The 21504-nt window shown below is 44.1% G+C and overlaps 1 protein-coding gene across 1 annotated transcript in view; it reads left to right on the forward strand.

The window, feature by feature from the left end:
* LOC146833914 (potassium channel subfamily T member 2) overlaps nt 1-21504 on the forward strand; it is a 1568236-nt gene that overhangs the window by 1030700 nt on the left and 516032 nt on the right. Inside the window, exon 13 of the mRNA XM_085599924.1 lies at nt 15927-15990. Coding sequence (XP_085456050.1) covers nt 15927-15990 — 64 coding nt within the window. The remainder of the gene's footprint in view (nt 1-15926; nt 15991-21504) is intronic.

The raw sequence follows: 21504 nt of genomic DNA on the forward strand, positions 1-21504 counted from the left end.
TTTTTGGCACTATTGTCACTGAAAACCTAAAGCCTGCATATCTCCGGTTCTACTGATTGGATTTTTTTTCATTTGGTCTTGTTCTATCAATTAAAATGTACTCTATTGTCCTAATCTGGTGTGGGATCCTTTTTGTGTTGTGTTTTCACTATGATACTGTTTAAAGTGTTGCACCCATAAATTACACAGCCTCTAAGTTAAGTCTGACAGCTGTGGGACAAACTTTCTGAAGACTGAGCACAGGATAATTCAAGGTTTGCTTGTGATTTCACCCGGACAAGGATTGTGGTTGCTGCTTCAGTAGGGTTTCACCCCACTCAACCAGTAAGCTGATTTGTTACTGTGCACCAGTACAGAGATTTTCAACCTCCAACCCCATCGGTCCACAGCCACCTGATGAAAAATCTTATGAATCAATGACCAGGCTTGAAGCATCACACAGATCCTGATAGGAAGGTGTTGGAGTCTTCAATTAGCTTCACATCAAAATATTTTCATCACAATTTAAACTAGCTATGCCACAAGCCACAGGATACTTTACTTTGTGTATGCATCCTATTGAGAAGCTGACACAAGGATTTAAAAATAAAAGGGGATGCCTCTGCCAGTTAAACTATCTGTCCATGGACAGTACAACTTCAGCATTGTGAATTTTTCTTAGCTTGTGGGATACATTTACTTTTTTTCACTCCCATCCTAAAACTCATAAGCAGAAGGTCTCTCATGTTTGCAATCGGAGCAAGCAAACACTCTGGCCTACATGCTTGGATCTCATTAATTTGACTTCACAGGAATGAGGAGTCTGAGTTGAAGTCATTGCTTATAGGAAGGCCCAACTTAGAATAGGCCACAGAGATAAGGATACCTACCTCCATGTAGCCAGAAAGTCATTCAGTGGTTTCTTATGAACATTGAGTAGCTTGAAACATTAGAAAAAACACTTGTAATATTACACAGTCTGAGTGAGGAATTCACAATAAATTACTCTATCAGACAAAACAAACCTCAAACTACTTGAGATAGGTAACCTGCTTTAATTCATTCAGGAGAGTCCTTTTATATGGGTCAAAATGACCAAGAGGTCTAGGAACAATGATTGCCTCATTTACAATATTTTGATGCACAGCAGCGCACCAAGCCATCCTGCTGCGCTGCCATGCATCAATATTAAAGGACCGTCTCTACAAGATATGGCACATTCCTGTCCTTCTCCCTGCACCAGCTCACAAACAGCAATTGTGCACCAGCGCAGAAATCCTTACGTCATTTTGAAAGGGTGCCTGCACTGAAGGGATGATTGTTTTTGTGCAGGAAGGCATACCTTCCCGTGCAAAAACAACCATTAAAGGCATGTTTCTCTTTCTATCAGCACGCATAGAAAGAGGAAAAAACAAGGAGAATAAAAGTATTTCTCCACAGTATGCCTCCCCTGGGGAGGCGTAGGATTCTGACGCATTACCAGGTTTCCAATATTTTGTAAATCTGGGAATGCGTCAAGTTCCAAGGATGTTGTGTGGGAACACCCACGGCAACACCCATGGACAGTCCCTTTTACGAAGAGTTATACGTGAAAGGTAAACATATTAACGAGGCCATGAAAAGTGACACTTGCATTGTAAATATGGGGAAACCCATTGTGCAGCCGGTGTGTCAATAAAAGTGACGCATCAACAGCGCAGTGGGCTTGTAAATAAGCCCATAAGAATGTATCGAACCCTGGATCTCATGCATTGTAGCACTAAATTGCATATTCACCAGTCATATAGAATATTACTGTTTAATTCTGAAACAAAAGAAACAAAAAACTTATTTGCACCTAATAAAATTCCTATATGTTCAGTAATCCCTGTTACCACACATATCATAATTATTAGTTGTGGGGATTTCATTGCGTTAAGTACTGGGTACAATAGCATCTGCATCCCCTGTACAAATTTCAGCAGCTCAAAACTGCTGAAATTTATTGCAGTAAATATGCCCAGAAAATATTGGGACATGTGGATTGTGGTGCAGTAAGCATCTAGCGCCCTATGTACTAAGGCTTTTACCATTTGCAAACCCTCTGATTTGGTAATGATTTGGGAAGGGTAAAATCTTATTTCCAATGTACTAAGCCCATTTAACAATTTGAAAAATGTTTGCCATGTTGTGGGTTTAGGAAACATTAAGAAATCGCTATTTGGAAAGGACATTTTAAGGGTTTCTTTTCCAAATACAGATTCCTTAAGGTATGTATCAATCAATCTTGTCTTTATTTCGGCATATTTGCCATAAAAGAAGAAGAAGAAAAAAAAAAAGATAAAATATAGGTACAATACAAAACAGCAATTACAGAGACAGTCAATTCATTTCATAGGATTATAAAATTCTTTGAATAGTCCCAAGTAATCAGATGACTATTTTCCTTTGGTATAATTCCCATCGCTTCTACCTCTTGTAAAAGGGTGCGTCACTCTATTTAAAACGCATATAAAAAATCTAAAAAAGGTAAGACATCTAGAATTCATTGTTCCTATGTTATGCAATCAACCATAAATATGTGGAATAAAACGAAAAAAATTGGAACCATTAGAACCTGGTTAATCAGTCTAAAAATCAATTAATTAATTAGTATTGTTAAAAAAAAACATCGTAGACTGAGCAGGAAGAGAGGTACATCTATACTGAAGGCGACTCAATCGTTAGCAATTTCCTTCTCTTGGTCCACATTGCTAGCAGGAATTTTGCAACAGCGAATACAATTGGTCTATTCACATCAGTTTTGAGTATCCTATATGCCGGCAAACAACCTACAAACCCCAGGTTCCTACACAGTGGGACAAGCCAATATCTCCGGATATTGCGATAAGCCGGGCAGAAGAATAGAACGTGCAAGTCATTCTCTAGATTGCAGGAGCAGCCAGGGCATTTTAGAATGGAGTTGGTTGACCAACCACATGTGAAAGCCCTTAGTGGTAATGTACTGTATCTCCATTGCAAGAACAGTTTCCTGGCAAGCACCGGAAATATATCGTCCAGGAAAGGTTCTTGAAAATAAACACACTTACTAGAGAGAAAAACATCTATTAGGGAACCCGCCTCTACTTTGAGTATGGTCTGCTCATGCTTGCTCTCATAGAACATTGTGGAAAGTTGGTTTTTAGAAATTGCAATGCAGTGCGTGGCAGGATCATCCCAAATGCCCGGCAGTCCTATCCGCCTGCTTTCGGACTTGACGTACATGAGCCAGGGTATCTTCTTGATCATTTGAGAGTCTAGAATCTCGATCAACTCCTGCCTATAATTGATTAGTTCTCGGGTTACCCAAAGCCTTCTCCAGAATCTAATGGGTTTAATACCCAGTTCCTGGGCAATTGGTCGCAAGCCTAGGTCTAATCTCAGTGGGAGTAATGGTGTGCTAGGAGGAAGGGCCAGCATTTGTCTTAAAAACTTGTTTTCAGCTAGTGTGATTTTCGCATGGCAAGCGTGGCCCCATAATTCTCCCCCATACATTACTGCTCCCCTGGCTTGGGATTTATAGATTTCAAGGGGTGGTCCAATCGGCCTAATGGTCGACTTGTTCGCGAGTTTCAAGATTCCCCCGGTCATCTGCACCAATCTTAGCTGAGACTTGATTTGCTGGGGATACCACGCCAAGTCCTCACCCAGGGTTACCCCTAGATCAGTGTTCTTCAATCTGTGGGGCGCGCCCCCCAGGGGGGGCGCGCCATCATCCCAGGGGGGGCGCGCACTCCACACGAAAATCTGATGGCTGATATTCGGCCGGCGTAACGGAGGTTTTGAACACGGCGGGATGGCAACCCTCACACCTTCAGCCCTTGATGAGCTGTTAAGAGGTGCTTGAAGGTGACTGAGAGGGAGGGGCTGCAGCTTCAGTCGCAGGGGCATCTATTCAGATGCAAACAGCCCTGAATGCATCTCTGCAATTTAGAGGGGCCTCACACATTCCCTTTCTGCCCAGGGCCCCAAACATCCTAGAACCGGCCCTGATTACCCCGAGGCAGCACGTGGTTCTCTTCACAGAGCTTAATTACAGTCACTAAATTGTAAGCAAACCTCGGTTCTGCAAACATGCAGTCTATAATTGGAATAAAATAAAGAAATGGCACAATCGCACCCACACTGATTAAACAAAGTATGGAGGACAATCAGTTAAATCAGTTCTCTTGGAGTATCTCCTTTAAGTACTGTACAGCACAGTGGGGGATGGCAAAACTAACATTTTGGAAAGAGAGCCTGTCTTCTCCTTGTCTTGTCCAGGAGGGGGTGAGGAGCCCTACCCCTCCCTGGAATACTTGAAAACTGCATGCCCACCCCTGTGCCCACCCTGGTGGATCCCGTCCCAGTCCTGGAATGGCTCCTGCAGCGAGGGTGAAGTTCTTGATGGGCCTCTTCTCAAAAAGGCTCAGCTCAAAATTAATATGAAAAGGTGGGAGAGTGAGTAAATGAAGGGATGGGTGGATGGCTGGATGAATTAGTGAAAGGGTGAATGGATGAATGAAAGATTGAATAGATGGAGAATGAGAGAGGATGGATGGATTGATGAGTGAGTGGAAGGATGGATGAGAGAAAAGGTAAATAGCTGAATGTATGGGTGGAAGGGAAGCTGGATGGGTAAAAGAGTGGATGGATGAGTGAAAGGATGGATGAGTGAAAGGATGGATGAGTGAAAGGATGGATGATGAGTGAGTGGGTGGATGGATGAGTGAAATGTTGGATGGATTGATGAATTGATAAGTGCAAGGGTGAATGGATGGAAGGATGAGTGAAAGGGTGGATGTAAGGATGGATGAGTAAGTGAAAGGGAGAGTAGATGGACAAAAGGATGAATAGATGAGTGAAGGAGTGAAAGGATAGATGGATGAGAGAAAGAATGGATGAGTGATGGGGTCAATGGATGGATTAATGAGTGGATGAGTAGATGTATGGGTGGGTGGATGGATGGAAGGAAGGATGGCTAAGTGAAAGGGTCGATGGAGAGAGGAAGGGAGGATGGATGGATGACTGAAAGGGTGGATGGGTGGAAGGATGAGTGACTGGGTGGATGGATGAGTAAGTGAAAGGATGGCTGGATGGGTGAAAGGGTAAATGGCTGGATGGATGAGTGAATGGATGGGTAGAAGAGTGAATGGATGAGTGTACAGATGGATAGGGTGGATGGGTGGAAGAATGAGTGAATGGATGGATGGGTAGAAGAGTGAGTGGATGAGTGTACAGATGGATAGGGTGAAAGGGTGGATGGATGGATGGATAATGGATGGATGAGTGAAAGGATGGATGAAGGAATGGTTGAGTGAAATGATAGATGGAAAGATACGTGATGGATAGGTTTGCAAACGGTTGAATATGTTTGGATTTGGCTGGGTTTACTTATATACTATGGCGTGACCTCCTCTGATGTGTCTGTAAAACGTACCTATTGTCCTGAAGTTTTGTCCTGAATTTTGACCTCCTGTCCTGAATTTGTGTCCTGAATTTTGACCCTTTGTCCTGAATTTTTACACTCACCGTCGGCAGTAGCAAAAAATCCATCCACAGATTGACCGTCTCTGTGGTGAAAAACAGGCACACCCATCACATTAATGTTGGTGGTGATATTATCAATCTGTCATGTGTAAAACAAAGCATCCTAGTAAAAACAATTTGCACACATTTTATCTTGGAACATTTTGTTTGTTTTGAGCTGTGTAATAAGCCTGTCCCACACCCACTCACAAACCTACAGTTCACTAAACTCCCATTGCGTTGAACATTATTTGCCGGATATGGCCCGGGATATGCGGGTGGCAGTCAATTATGTAGTGTACAAGATTCCAGAAATTTCTGTCAGGTGGTGGGGGGGCCCGACATTTCAAAAAATTCAGTTGGGGGGGCTCAACCTACAAAAGTTTGAAGACCTCTGCCCTAGATAGTCAAAGGTGTGGACTCTCTCAAGTGCGGTAGAGCCTATACCTTAAGGTATGTATTAATGTTTTGCGACCGGATTTTACACCCAACACATGGACCACTGCCTACTCTTAAAAAAACTTTGTTAAAATTTTCATTTTCTTTTTTTAAATACAGGAAAATGGGATGCAGTTAAAAAAAACAGACATTGCTTTATTTAAATGCAATCACAGACATGATGGTCTGCTGACCACAGCAGGCCACCATGCCTGAGATTGCAGCCAATCATAGTGGGTCGCAAAATATAACCTACCTCATTATTGTTTATGATTTAGGTTGAATTGTGAACCCCCTACAAATCTGTATTTTGTGAAACAACCTATTAATACATAGCTTAGTTCAAAAAATAAGAATGTGTTCCGTAGATGTCGGTGCACAAATTGTGACACCCTTTAGCTAATGCAGTCTTTGTACATGAGGCACTAAAATTCGTATGTGATGTCCCATTTTGTGGGCACCACTTGTATTAGGCAATAACTACCACACTCAATCATTTCCAAAAATGTCTGCAGCATATTTATTAAAAAATCACTCAGTTCAGCAATTCACCTTGCTGCTCTGCGCTGCAGGATAGGGAAAGGGCAGGAATATGTTGTATCTAACATTATACGTTATGTTATGGTATGTTAATAAAACTTGTAGAGCACGCAATAACCCAATACTGAACTAAAATGCATTAATTGTTAAACAACCAGGTCTTAATTTGATATTTGATATTTGTGGGGTATTTATAGAGCGCGACGTTCGCTCCGAAGGGAGCATCTTGGCGCTAATGAGTGAGAGAAAGCTGGTCCAGGAGGGGTTTAGATAGGAGGAAATTAGATGGAAGCCTTAGAGTGTTCTTCCGGGAGTTTGAAAATCCATGTTTTCAGGAGTTTTCTGAAGGGTTTTTCCTGGGTTTGATGTCTGAGGGTATTGGGTAGTTTATTCCAAGCTTTGGTAGCAAGGAAGCTAAGGGTTTTTGCGCCTTTCGTTTTCAGGTTGTATTTAGGAAGAATGATAAGATTGTCATTGCTTGAACGAAGGTGACGGCTGGGCAAATAGTGGGGAAAGCGTCTTGTGAGGTATTTGGGGCCTGTTTTATTGTATGCACGAAAAGCCAAGATCAGGATTTTGAAAAGAATCCTTTTGTGGAGGGGGAGCCAATGAAGCGAACGGAGAGCTGCAGAAATAGAGGACCTGCGGGGGAGACCTAGGACTAGACGGGCGGCTGTGTGAAGTACGCTCTGCAGTTTAAGGATGGTGCTCTTCTTAGCTCCTGCGAGCAAGCCGTTGCAGTAATCCAGTCGCGAGATTATGAGTGCGACTGTCACCGTCTTTCTGGCATCGATGGGGAGAAGGGCGAAAAATTTCCTCAGGGATCTAATAGTTCCAAAGCATTTGCCAGCGACGATTCTGGCATGCTGATCAAAGGAAAGTTCGGAGTCAAAGATTACACCGAGATTCCTAGCTGACGACACCGTCTGGGGGGGAGCAGCAGAGTCGTCAGGCCACCAAAGTGCTGGACAGAAAGTATTATTGGTGCCGATCGGGAGGATCTCCGTTTTACTTGAGTTACATTTCAAGTGGTTATTTGTCATCCAGGAGAATACTTCGGTCAAGCAGAGTTTCAGGTTGAGTTCAGCTTTGGTAGATAGCTTGTCCAGGGGTACAATGAGTTGTGTATCATCGGCATACGAGGTGACAGGTATGCCGAATGATTCTATCAGATTAAGGAGAGGAATGAGATATATATTGAAGAGGAGAGGGCTTAGGATAGATCCCTGTGGGACACCCGAAAGGACGAGTTTGTCTTTGGAGTGGAAAGGACCAAGAGTGATGGATTGGGAACGGTCGGACAGGAAAGACGTAATCCAGGAAAGGGCGGAGTCGGAGATACCAATGTCCCTGAGTCTACCGATGAGGATGGTGTGGGAGACGGTGTCAAACGCCGCAGTGAGGTCGAGTAGGATTAGAATGGAATTTTTTCTCTGGTCTTGTAGAGTTTTTATGGTGTCCGAGAGTTCGATGAGAGCAGTTTCTGTCGAGTGTTTCGAGCGGAAACCTGATTGTTGAGGGTGAAGAAGGTTGTGATCATCCAAATAGCGTTTTAGCTCGCAATGTACCAGGTGTTCCGTAATTTTTCCCAAAGCCGGGAGTAACGAAATGGGGCGGAGATTGGTAAGTTCCGTCGGGGGTTTGTTGGCCTTCTTCATAAGGGGCTTAACAATGCCCTTTTTCCAGTGGCTAGGTACAGTCCCTGACCTGAGCGAGGAGTTGATCAAGTGGTTAATGATAGGGTTAACCTCATCAATTAATTGGTGAAGAATCTTGGGGGGGCAGGGGTCTGAGGGGGCGCCAGATCTGCAGGCCAGGATCGTCATTGTCACGGTTTGAAACAGTTTTGTTGCGCCTGGATAAGTTTTCTCTTGGAATGTGAAATGGGATCAGGAAGTGGTCAGACCAGATCTGAGGTAAGGGGGGTAGGGTGATCAGAAGGGGGGAATTTGTGCAGACACCATCGAGGGTATGACCAAGGGAATGGGTGGGTGAGGAAACGAGTTGCCTAAAGTTGAACATCTCGAGAGTTTGTGTGAAGTTAATGGTGTGAGTGTCTGTTTTCGATTCTAAATGAAGGTTAAAATCGCCGAGGAGGGTGAAGAAAGGGTATCTAAGTGAGAATAGGCCTAAAGAGTCGTACAGTGAGTCAAGAAACTCAGAAGCGTTCCCAGGTGGGCGATAAATAAGTCCACCTGAGAATGAGGTGTGCTCACTCAGTTTAATAGAGAAACCTAGTCCTTCGGTCTTTTTTAGAGGCTCTAGGCTGAAAGTGTTCCTAAATGCCAACAAGAAGGAAATGCTTTTAATATGTTCTGGCAGGTCGTTCCATAGTTTAGCTGTGCGGAATTGAATACTCCTGCCTCCCCAGTTTGCCTTTTTGATCTTAGGGACTGTAAGAGTTTTAGAATTTGCGGATCGTAAGGCCCTAGTAGGGATATACCATCTAAACGCATTCCTAAGAAACTCAGGACCTGTGTTGTAAAGTCCTTTGTGTGCCAGGCATAAAGCTTTACATTTGGCATGGTTCTGTATTGGAAGCCAGGGTAGCTCTTGCAGTCCCTGAGAAATAGAATGATATTTAGGTAAGTTCAGGGTCATTCTTGCTGCTGTATTCTGAACAAGTTGCAACCTAGTTACATGTTTTTCTTGGAGAGTCAAGTAGAGACTGTTGCAATAGTTCAATTTTGAAAAGACTAATGCCGTGATCAATTGTTTTCTGAAATTGTTGGGAATTTAAGGCCGTATATTCCTAATTATTCTAAGGGTGTAGTAGCCTGAAGAAGCCACCAAGGACACTTGGGCACCCATGTTAAGCTTGTCATCAATGATGACTCCCAAGTTTTTAGCTTGAAGAACAGGAGAAGAAAGTTGGCTCAATCGTTCTGGCTACCAGTTAGGGGACCAGCCAGGGGAAGGATTACCAAATATAATAACCTCTGTTTTTCCCGAATTGAGCTTCAGACAGTGTCTGCTTATCCAGCTGCTGACCGCCTCCATTCAGTTTTGACAACTCTGCAGATCTGATGAGTCTTTATTTGAGGCCGTGACTACCACTTGGGTGTCATCGGCATAGGATGGTACCTCTAAGTTACACTTTTTATTAAGTGGAGCCAATTTGCCTACATAAATGTTAAAAAGCATCGGGCTCAGTGACGATCCCTGAGGCACTCCTCAAGGTATAGTGTAGGGTGTTGACTCAAATTTTCCTAGCGCCAAGCAGGGCCGGCTTTAGGACAGTGCGACTGGTGCAGCCACACTGGGCGCTGACCTGTGGAGGTGGCGCCAAACTCAGGGGGGGGGGGGCAGTGTGTTTAGCAATAACTTATGATTGGAGAGATGAGGGGCACTTATGCCCAGTGCTAGTGAGGGAATCTGAGGAGGCGGTCCTGGAGTGTGGAGGCACTGAAAATGATTCTCACACCAGGCGCCACAAACGCTAAAGCCGCTGGTGCCAAGGTTTGTTTCCTGCCTGTAAGGAAAGAGGTAATTAGCAGCAGAGCCTTATCCTTAATCCCTATTTCTGCTAGACAGTGAATCAAGGTTTTATGGTCCACCGTATCAAACGCCGCCGATCGATCCAACAGGATGCGGACTGCTGATCCACTTCCATCTAGTGTCATTCTTATCTCTTCAGTTGCCTTGACCAGTGCGATCTCAGTGCTATTTTCTGGTCTAAATGCAAACTACGTTGGATCTAGAAATAAATTGTTCTGGATGTATTTAGATAGTTCTGAATTCAGGATTTTTTCAATGATTTTAGAAGGAATAGGGAGGCGTGATATTGGGCGATTGTTGTTCAGGTCCATGCAGTTTAGATGAGGTTTTTTCAACAGAGGGAGGATGAAAGTTTTTTTCCAAACAGACGGAAATACACCTGTTAAAATCATGATGTTAAAGATATTAGACAGGTTATTCGAGATAATATCTGGAGTTAATTTAAGTATTTTGGGAGGACAGCGATCAATAGGATAGCCAGATTTGTTTTGCATAATAAGACTTGCTACTTGCTCTGGGGTGGTAAAAGTGAATTCTAACAGTGGTGTATCCTCTCGTGTCAATCGTGTTGTCTGCTCACTCTTAAGATGATTATTAGTTTTATAAAAAATGTTAAAGCTCGCATTCACCTTTTCTTCAAAGGTGCATGCTAATGTATTACAAAACTGTTGACTATGATTGGCGGTATCATTATTAGGGGTCGAGGTGAGATTGGATACCACCTGAAAAAGTTTCTTGCTAGAATTGGAAGCCTTTTCAATCATTGAGGTGAAGTAGTTGCTTTTTTCTTTTATAATTTAATTTTTGTACTTCGTTAATGCAAGTTTATAGACCAATTTTTCTTGCTCGTTATAATGTTTCCTCCAGCTCCGCTCAATCCTTCAGCAAGATTGTTTTTCTAGTCTCAAGGCTTCTGTGAACCAGGGGGTTGATGGGTCCTTTCTATTTGGATAGATGCGTTTAGGTATCAGACATCCATTCCGAGTAGCAGTTTGCTGTCAATTCTGCAAAAGGAGTTATTATCAGATTGTATTTTAATAATTGAGCTAAAGATTCTGTATTAATTTTGTTCCAGGATCTAACTTTAATGTATTCAGTAGATTTGATTGAATGATGCTGCCTACTCGGGTTTGCAATGTTAAGAATTATTACATAGTGGTCTGACCATGCCACTGGAAATGAATTTAAAATATTTAAAATGGACTATTAATACCATTCAAAGTATGGTCTGCTGAGTGTGTAATTTCCCAAGGATTTCGCAATGTCGAGGAGCGCAGCTGTTTACTTATCATCCACTGCTTCCAAAGGGAAATTGAAATCTCCCAGAATGGCAAAATTATCGGTTTGCAAGCTATTTTCCGCTAGTAATTGAAAGGTATTTAGGAATGCGTTCTTATTTGCCCCGGGGGGTGGGGGATATATCAATATTCCAGAAAATAAGATCTGATTTGATCTGGCAAGTTTAACAGAAAAAACCTCACCGGTGGCTATCATTTTGAATAATTATGAGAGAGAGAGAAGAGAGGGGGAGAGAAAGATAAGAAGAGAGGGAGCGAGAGAGATAAGAAGAGAGGGAGAGAGTGAGAGAGAATAAGAGAGGGGGAGAGAGGGAGAGAAGAAGAGAGGGGGAGAGAGAGAGAGAAGAAGAGAGGGGAGAGAGAGATAAGATGAGAGGGAGAGAGAGAGAACCGCCCCAGCGTACCCAGGCCACACTGCTCACCTGCTGCCACCGGTGTGTCTCCAACCACTTGCCGGTATGTATAGCAGTCCACCAGGTCACACATCTGAGACGGACCCGTCATCTGAAAAAAAGTTCAGATACATGATTGGCATAGTACACACAATTGCACAAGACAACATCACCTGCCCGCCCAGACACACCCACACAGTGGCACCCCAGCCCTCCCGGGCGCCCATCGGAGTATGCCCACCCATGCACACCCAGGCCTCACTGTTCACCTTCCGCCATTGGCGTGCAGACAGGAGGTTCCACCACGTGCCGCTGCAAGCCACGGACATGGCACCCTCCACATCATGCAGTCCCGCTCCGCAGGCCACCAGGTCTCACGTTTGGTGCTGGGTCTTGATTACTCCATAGCACAGGACATACCAGTGCACCTGGCCTCATCGCAGGCTGCACACCCGCTCATTCCAATAGGTGCCACTAACTCTGTGGTCCTGGAAGCTACGCCACATGGCGGTAGTCCCGCTCTGCCCGCTGGCTCCGCCTAAACTGCGGTCCAGCAGGGCACACAAAATCAGAGCTGTCCGGACCGCCGGGACTGGGCATCATCGCAGGCTGCACAACTGCTAAGCACTTCAGGTGCCCCTACCTCAGTGCACCGAAAGTCACCGTACCATGGCGGTGTGCTTGTGCCGTCCGCAAAGCTTCGGGTGCCACTAACCCTGTGCACAACATCTCATGGGCCCTTTAGGATTGAGAACCGTGGAGCGTCCATCATCCAGTCACCACCAGTAGAGGGGAACGTGATGTCGTCGGCCCCTTATGTTGGAGGAGTCACGTGGCCTGTGACTTCTGTGCCGGATGGGTGTCGTGTGTGTGCAAACCTGCCCTCAGGGAGTGGCTGTGACATGCTGATAACTAGACCAGTGACCTGCACACCACCAGCGAGTACGCCTGTGACGGGTAGCAATGAGGACGCCCCTCGGAGCATGAGCAGAGTGGTCTGGTCTGCCGTACGCCGGACCAGCGCAGGGCTTGCAACAATGACTTGTGGGCTCTGGGAGTGGTTCAGTCCATGTCCGCACATGGAACTGACTGATGCGTGTGTCCCTGTTGTAGTGTCTACGGCACCTGGAACACAATAGGCAATGTAGCACCCTCTGACTGGCATCCCACAGGGTGAGCATCATTGATGCAAGGGAAATCACAGTCTCTACATTCATTCACACATTCATACATGAATGATGAAAGACATAACACAACAGTGCGTTACTGGATGTTTATTGCACATCCAGTGCAATTTTGCAGCTGGAGCGGTACAGGGCAATGCCAACCACACTACACAATATGGGCCCGTGGAGGGCCAGCCACAGTCCATCCGGGGATGACAAGTACTGCGGAAGAGGAAGTGTACAGTCCGCAGTCTGGTCGCCGTGTCATTGGTTATCAAACAGGATATGGCAGTCCATGTCGCTATCCAAGGTGAGGGCATCAGAGTGTATCGGGGGTCAGTGGAATGGCATGAGGCCATGTGTGGCACCAAGCAGAAACTGGCCAGGTGGCGGAAATGAATGCTAGTGCCTCCTTCTGATCACAAACCCATCCACGTCCTCGTCCCCGGATGTGTGCTCTGCCCCACCTGTGGGTGTTGCAGTACCGGCTGAGGCACTGTGTGCCACTGACACATCAGGTGCCGGAGTGGATACGTCTGCCGCACTGTGAGGCAATGGCACACCTGGGAGCAGAGATGTGGATGGTGTGGGGGCAGCAGCATTCATCATCGCCACGCCTTGTGGCAGCAATGCCATGATGAGGATCTGCAGGGCATGGTAGATCCCAGCTACATTTCGCTGGTGTGCAGCGGTGGCAGCCATCCTTTCTGCCTCCATCCGCACCATGTCCTCCATGAGCCTCTGCATGTGTGCCAGCTCACATCTGGTATCACTGGAGCCCCTCTGAGCGGACAGTCATTCTTCTCTTCACGTCATGACTCCAGCGATGTCAGTCAGGGCTTTTTGGAGACCATGGAGCGGGCCTAGACGCCCACGGATGGTGTCCAGTTTGGTAGCCATGAGATCTAACCCCAACCGCACCTGCTCAGCTGTCTCCCTCTGGCCCTCCAGCATACAGCGTTGGAAGGCCGTGTATTGTTCCTGGGGGTCTTGGGAGATTGCCGGGCCTTGGGTGCCTCCTGCTGGGTGGTTTGGGTGGTGAGTGGGGTTTCCTTGATGCAACTGGGCAGCCCTGATCCTGGAGATGAGTCGCAATTGATGTCAATGATCTCTAGGAGGGCTTGTGCATCAATGCTGGGGTTGTCCTCCTCGTCATCGGTGAAGAGTGGCTGGGACTTCTCTGCAGGGGGTGTTGACGGTGGCCCTGCAATGTGAAGGGGAGATGGTGTATTACAATGTGTCCACATGTATGTAGCCGCATGGTACATGTTGACATTCAGATAGCATGGCATTGTACATTGTGACAGTCTATAGATCTGGGCAATGATCCAGAGTCATTGAGGGTGTGCACTGTGCTCTGCTTGATTGTGCATGTGTTCCATCGTGGCCATCTCCACCCGTAACCCCAGTACCTGGTGGTCACTCACCCAGTTGCGGTTGTGTTGTGTCCTGTCATGCAGTGTCCGGTCCCCCGACTCCGGCCACAGTATCCACACAGATGACTGTCAACACCAGCTCCACCATGTCATCCAGCACCAGCTGTGGCGCTGGGCCCCCACCTCCAGTCTGCATTGCTGTCTTCTGGTTGGCTGCGAGTTTCTCCTTGGTCTTTCGCTTAATGTCATTCCATCGCCTCTTGACCTCGTCCATTGTCATCTTGTGCTCACCGGCGGCATTCACCTTGTCCACAATGTCCCGCCATATTCCATTTTTGGTGCCCAATGACACGTTGGAGGTGATGAACAGTTTTTGATGGTGTTCCATCACCTCCGTGACTATGATCCTGTTCGCCTGCGGACTGAACTTCGTCTTCCTCTTCTTCTTGTCCTTGCCCTTCCCTGTCCCTGAGGTCCCGGGTTGGTCGTCCGGGGTGCTTGTGGGATTGTGCTCGTCCTCTGTGCCTGTTCCGGCTGCTTGGGTGTTGGTCAGTTTGTGTTTGGGTGTTTTTTGTACTTTCATGGTGATTTTTCCCGCCTGCCAGTTGTGTGTTGCAGGCCTGGCGCTCCTTATCGCTCATTTTCTCATTGCGCTTTGGCCCATCGCAGGTTTTTTGGCGTTGGGGTTTGTGTTTTTATCTCCATCGAGGTGGTTGTATTGCGGACATTGCACGCAGTTTCGGCAAACTATCGCATGGGGTCGCCTTGCTGTGAATTCCACGTTGACACTGGGTTATTTTCCCGTGATAGGCTGCGATGTGTAAAGTTGGGATACCATTTTTTGGTGATGTTTAGCACACGTTGTTGTGAATATACCCCAACATTACTTGAAGGTTATAAAACTAACAAAAAAAGAGTGCCACCTTAGAAAATCTGACCGTCTATCAGATAATCAAAAAACATTAGTGGGTTGCCAATCAGGGATATGATTCATGCTAGAATTCTTGTTCTTATTTGGAAGTTGGTTTATGGGTTTGGTCTCAAAGACCCGGTGGTCTATTTTCAGCTCACAAAGCACTATAGAGTACTATTCTCAACATCTGATCCCATACTAATGACAACTAGATAGGATTTAGGAACGTTGGCAATAGGATATTGAGTGTTGCAGTGATAGCATTGTGGAATGCACTGTTTTTAGACTTCGCCGTATGTCCAAGCTTACTTCTTTTAAGCATTAATTGGACTAATATTTTTAGGGAGAAATTGGATAAATCTAGTTATACTGCCTATTTCATTTTGAAAATGTGCTTTGAAGCTTGCTTTAACAGCATATATACACTACATATATAGACTAAGCTAAAGTAAGGCTAACTATTTCTTGGAACCCCTACTTCCTACCCCGGAACAGAATTTACTCCTGTGTAATTGTAAGAAATTGCGGCATACAGTTACACATGTAAAAGAGGTTTCTACCTACTATGTATCTTTTTGTCAATATCCAGTAGCTGTAAATTCAGTATGATTTGGTGGTAAACATGGATTTGCAGCTGACAATTACTTTGCGTATCATATTATATAATATATTAAAATACATACTCAATTTTACTACTGATGAACTAGAAGCAAATTGAGGTTTTGATAAATTTACTTGAGAATTATCCACTATACAGTACCTATTGCTGCATCAATAAAACTAAATTTTGTTTTTAATAGGATGGATGATGCTGAGGCCTGTTTCATTCTGAGTAGTCGGTGTGAAGTGGACCGCACTGCTGCAGTAAGTTTATGAGAAATGTTTTCATAATTTTGTAAACTTTAATGGCCTTGGAATGTTACCATTTTTAATCACTATTTTTCATATAGTTTTAAACATTTTCTGGTTATGACGTAGCTTCTTGAATATTTTTTTATTGCTATTGATTTGGGTGTCACCTTATAATAATTATTTGTCATAGTGAAACACTCTTAATGTTTAAGGGTGCAGGAGATATATATATGACTTACAATCTATAGGCGCAAGCTAGGCGGCCTGTCACATATTTCCCATCTACTGGTTGTTGTATGAGGAACAACCCATAAAAATGTATTCACTCTGCACCTGTTGCCTTCAGGATCTCTAATATTCCACTCACAAGATAATGGCTGAATTTACACTTTTTTGCCAAAAGCAATAGGGACTTACAATACTTCTTATGTTTTAGCTGCTTGCTTGTTGTCTTGTAGCCAAGCTTTGTTTCCTTTAAGACTTGGACCTAATACTACTAATGTCCTTCCATACCTATCGAGAATGGAATTCTCACTAAGGTTAGATGACCGGAGTTCCTAGCCACAAGTGCTGAAATAAGTAGTGGCTTCAACCAAAAATGAAAAACAGATAAAGTGAGTTAGGTGATTAATACACATAAAAATAATATCATCACAACAGATGGCACTGGACACTCGAAGTGGAAGACGGTACACTTTAATGAAGGAACCTATCACTTTATTGTGTACAGCTTCAAGACATCCTTAGTTCTGCACCATAACATTTAGGAAGGGAGTTTAAGTTTCACATTCCAAATAATTTTCAATGCCAGTACGATAAAGAAAACATTTTAATTACATTTCTTGGATGTGAAAACGAATAGAAGCTCGAGCTATACTAAGGAGCAGAATATGGTGTTGGTCGGAAAGCCGACATGGAGAGTTTGTGGTCCGACCGCCCAATTATGATGTTGGCGGTCGGAACGTAGCCAGCTGGTTATTCTGCGCATTTCCAACTGGCTCTCAAAGTCTTCCAGCCGGTCGGACCCGCACCATAATGCCGTAAGGCTTTCTGACCGACACTGATGGTTTGCGGTCGGCGTTGGAATTACAATGTCGTTTCCGACAGTCTTTTTGTGCCAGCCTTTCCAACACAGAAAGGCTATCAGAAAGTGACTTCTGGGGCCTCTAGCAGGACCCCCTTGACTCCGCTGCCTGTGGTCGGTGGCCGAGTGGGTACCTAAGGTGCCCCCCTGTAAATATCTACACTTTGTGGCACTTACCATGGAGTGTAGGGTTTTACACACACACCCAATTCTTTATAGGACCCTCTATTACAGTCGGTTTATGGCTGTAACATAAGCTCCTATAGAGAAATGGGAGTACGTCACCAAACAGTGTTCAGTCACATTATAATCAGGCGGTCGTAACCGCCGACCTGAGGTCGGTCTGTCCCGAGAACCCGACGGTGTCGGTCAGAGGCAACTCCAACTGACATCGTAATCGTCCGCTATATGTACAAGTACTTGAAAGAAAATTATATGAAGTGGCCAGACACATATACTATAGCACTGCACAAGGAGAAACACCTGATAGTTCAAGAAACAGTCTAATCAGGGGAAAGGAAATCAGCAGTCTGCTGAAAATCCTGTAGAACATCTGTGTGAGGGAAACAAACAAATAATAATGGTGTACATAGCTATGGAGTAAAATCTGCACAAAAGACAGTACTCCTCCCACGTACCTTCGATTTATAATAAACAAGGCGAGACATACTAGGCGTACGGCAGGAAAAGGGAGGTCTGGCTTCTCTGGAATATCAAGTTATTTACACAGTAGAGCAAAGCTCCAGAGAATGGCTTTCACACAGCAATAAAGCAATGTGCTCTAAATACTCACAGACTTACTATACAACATGCGCGCATACCGCGATACATAAAAATAAACTATTTTATTTACGTTTTCAAAATACAGAAATGAAAAAATACACAGAAACCATAATATACAGAGACCTAAGCGGGCACTGCAAGCAGTACAGCGTGCGGCAACGGACAACTTCATGCATACATAGTGTAAATATTTTTGACAACCAAGGGTGATACGAATCACAGATACCTACAAAAATCAAAGTGGTGCATCCTAAAATAACCAAGTATCTGCCATCCTTCGAGACCAAGGCCTCTAACCTCATCACAGTAAACACTCGCTTAGTTTGAAATACCATACAATAACATTTACAAGTACTCTCAGTGGTAACCTCTGTCCTACGACTCAACTAATGGGCAGGGGATCCCACGCTACCCTCTGGATTGTCTTTTGTTGTGAGATACGTTTTGTATAACTCCCAAAACTTTTTCGGGCAATTGCATGGGGGAAGGAGTTTGCTATAATTCTCGGACTGAGTGCAACAATATAGCATGTCTTTTGACCAGCCATCAAGGGTAGGAGAAGGACCGTGGGACCAGCACACAGCCACCCTACGCCTAGCCATCAGCAATCCCATGTCCATCAGTCTTCTGCAAGATTTGGGCAATGGCTTTGAATAACCTAGCAGAGCAAGCGAGGGATTAGGAGTTAATTGTGTGCCGATGATATCACGCAATGTCTTGAAAATCTGTATCCAGAAATTGGTTATCCCTGGGCACAGCCAGGCAGGGTGGAAAAAATCAGTTATGCCAACCCTACAAGGCTCACATGCAGCTGAATCTCGCAGCCTCTCAGGTGTGTAGTGTACTCTATTGAGAAATTTGAAGTGAATTAACCTATGCCTCCCATTCAAAGAAATATGTTTCGTGCTCTCACAACAATATTTCCACATACCATCATCTATTCCTGTACCCAGGTCGGTCTGCCAAGCCAATCTTGCCTTCGTATAGTGGTTCATCCGATAACCCTCAGACTCTTTGTAGAGGTTGGAAATAATACAGGTAGGTTTGTCTGTTCTTACTAGATATTTGAAGGTAGCAACTTCCGGCGGTTCCGCCAAGTCACTGCCCAAAATCTCTAGCAGTGACCGCCTCATTCTATAAAACTGAAACTTATCCAGTGTCGAAAAATGGAGCCCCGAGTTAACCACGTCATCCCATGTTCTGACTGTACCAACGGAGAACATATCACCTATCGTCAAAATCTGAAGGGCCTTCAACGCTCGGGTCACCGCTCTGTCAGTACAGACAGGTAGCCAATGGCACCATTCTGAAGGAGTATGGGGGAAGTATAATATCATTCAATACAATTTATTAATCAATTATTGACATTGAAATATAAACGTAATAAACAATAAACATTTGCATGTCTAACATGAGACTTTCAATAGAAGAACAAATTATCCACATTGTGAATTATCCACATTATATTTTTCTTTGTGTGCCACAGGGTTATTGCGGCACCAACTCCCAATGCATTTCGGGACACGAAGTCCCTTCGTCAGGGGTATTCTGTAAGGAAAGAAAGGAGACTATTCTGTTATGTTAAACACTTGTGTAGTGTATGTACACATCGTGCTCCCTTCACCACAGTGCTGTAGACAACCGTATACCTGACTTTCACAACACTTACTATCTTGACTCCACGAAATAGTTCCTTCTCTATGCAAAGAGAAAAAGAGAGCAAACTCTAGTGTACCAAGACCACAAATAAGGGAATAACAAACAAGCCTAACTAGTAAAAACAAACACGTACCTGATGACAATACGTGTGAATAATCAGTGTTTCAAAATCATGCTCCCTCTGTGGGACACCTAAAAACATAAAGGGTGCCTTTTTATGAACCGCTATTGAGGTCTGTACTACTCTCAGCATTACAAAAAACCTATGGTTGATAAACTCACCTCATTGACAAGTATGAGGGTTGTTCCTATATACAAGTGTCAGGAACAGTGACCTTGGGGAGATGTGCATCTTCATATTAATGTGGACAACTCCCCAAGGTCTTCAGCCCAGACCACTGGGTCCCCCTACCAGCCAATGAATACATTTGCATAGCTGGGGGGAAAGCAGGTTCTCATCACTGTTCCTGATACTCATATATAGTAACAATCCTCATACTTGAAGATATTGTTATTTCGAACAAATTTCATAACTTCCAAGAACATATTCATGTGAAACCATAATTTATAAACCGGCCATAATACAGGCTCCAATACAAAAATGGGTGTGTTTGTAAAACCCTACACCCTGTTGCAGGAATCCCATGGTGGACAAGATTTATTAATGACCGTTTCATCATCTGGAATGGGGACAGGAAGCGGGTGGAGGAGTTCCTTTGAGATATATTAGATCAGTGGCAAATCTATAGTTTTTCCCTACCATACAGAGAGAAAACCAACATGTGTTTCATACTAGGGACTTTTTCAAAGTTGTAATGTAATTATATCAACTATTTAGAATATTTAGAAATATATCTCTGTCCTGGTAACCACTGGTTATGCTTAGTAACAAAGCACTAACAATGATAAACTATAATATAAGATTGCACAAGAAGAGGGCAGTGCTGAATACACAAAAGAAAACATACACACAATTCTGTGAGCCTTCACAAAGTCCCAAGTATTAAACATGTGTTGGCTTCATCTCTGTATTGTTGTTGACCTGTACCTGGACTGATTAAACTGCAAAGAAAAACTTACCACTGTGGACTGATGTGTTTAAATTCATTACTGGAATGCTCCAACATTTTAAGTTCATGTTTTGTACTATAATTTGTGCGCACATTTTGCACAAAGGAAGAATAGGATGTGAAAATTGCAAAGACTTGTAATCCTACATGCATAAGTCCTCTTAGTTTTAATTAAGAAAGATATTAGTGATAGTGTGTACCTTATAGATCATGTAGCAGATTGAGATGTTGATTCTGTTGATGCACTTCTTGACTGTGCGTGTGTAGAGAAGGGGAAATGTACTATGCCTTTAACATGAATAGTTGCATCCCACTGAGATGGTTCTGTTGATGAAATTGGAGATGTGATCATGCACTGACAAAACACATTGTTTCAAGACATTTCAATTAAAAACACAATGTAATTATGATTGTAAAACGTCCTAGAAGTATACCATACTAATTGTACTGTGAGATACATCAGTCGCACGTTCCCATGTGTCAGTACAGGACGGAAAACCTCTAAGAGGATATAAACCCAAAACCTTAAGTCAGTACCTCTTAGCCATGCACAGTTTGGTAGCAAAACTGTTGTGGTTGTTGCTTGGTTTGCTAGTTTTCCTAATGATGCATAGCTTTATGGTACTTAGATCATGTGTTCACTTCCTATGTGTCTTACTGTCCTCTTTTTAGGTCTGACCCTTGAGAAAAATGTCAATAGTTATTAACTCATTGCTTCTGCCCAACACAACTTACAGCATGGGAAAACAGGTCGGCTCACTTTAGCCAATGGCTGTGAGCGACAGCATTCTGATTTTCTTGAAGCAATGCACACATCTGCATAAACATTAACCCACAATGGTAAAATCACCAGGAGGAGAAGGGGCACACTCTGCCCACCTTCCCACCATAAAGTATTTCATTTTACTCCACCTCCAGGCCACCTGCACA

The sequence above is a fragment of the Triturus cristatus genome, chromosome 4_2, assembly GCF_964204655.1.
Source record: "Triturus cristatus chromosome 4_2, aTriCri1.1, whole genome shotgun sequence".
Lineage (NCBI taxonomy): Eukaryota > Metazoa > Chordata > Amphibia > Caudata > Salamandridae > Triturus > Triturus cristatus.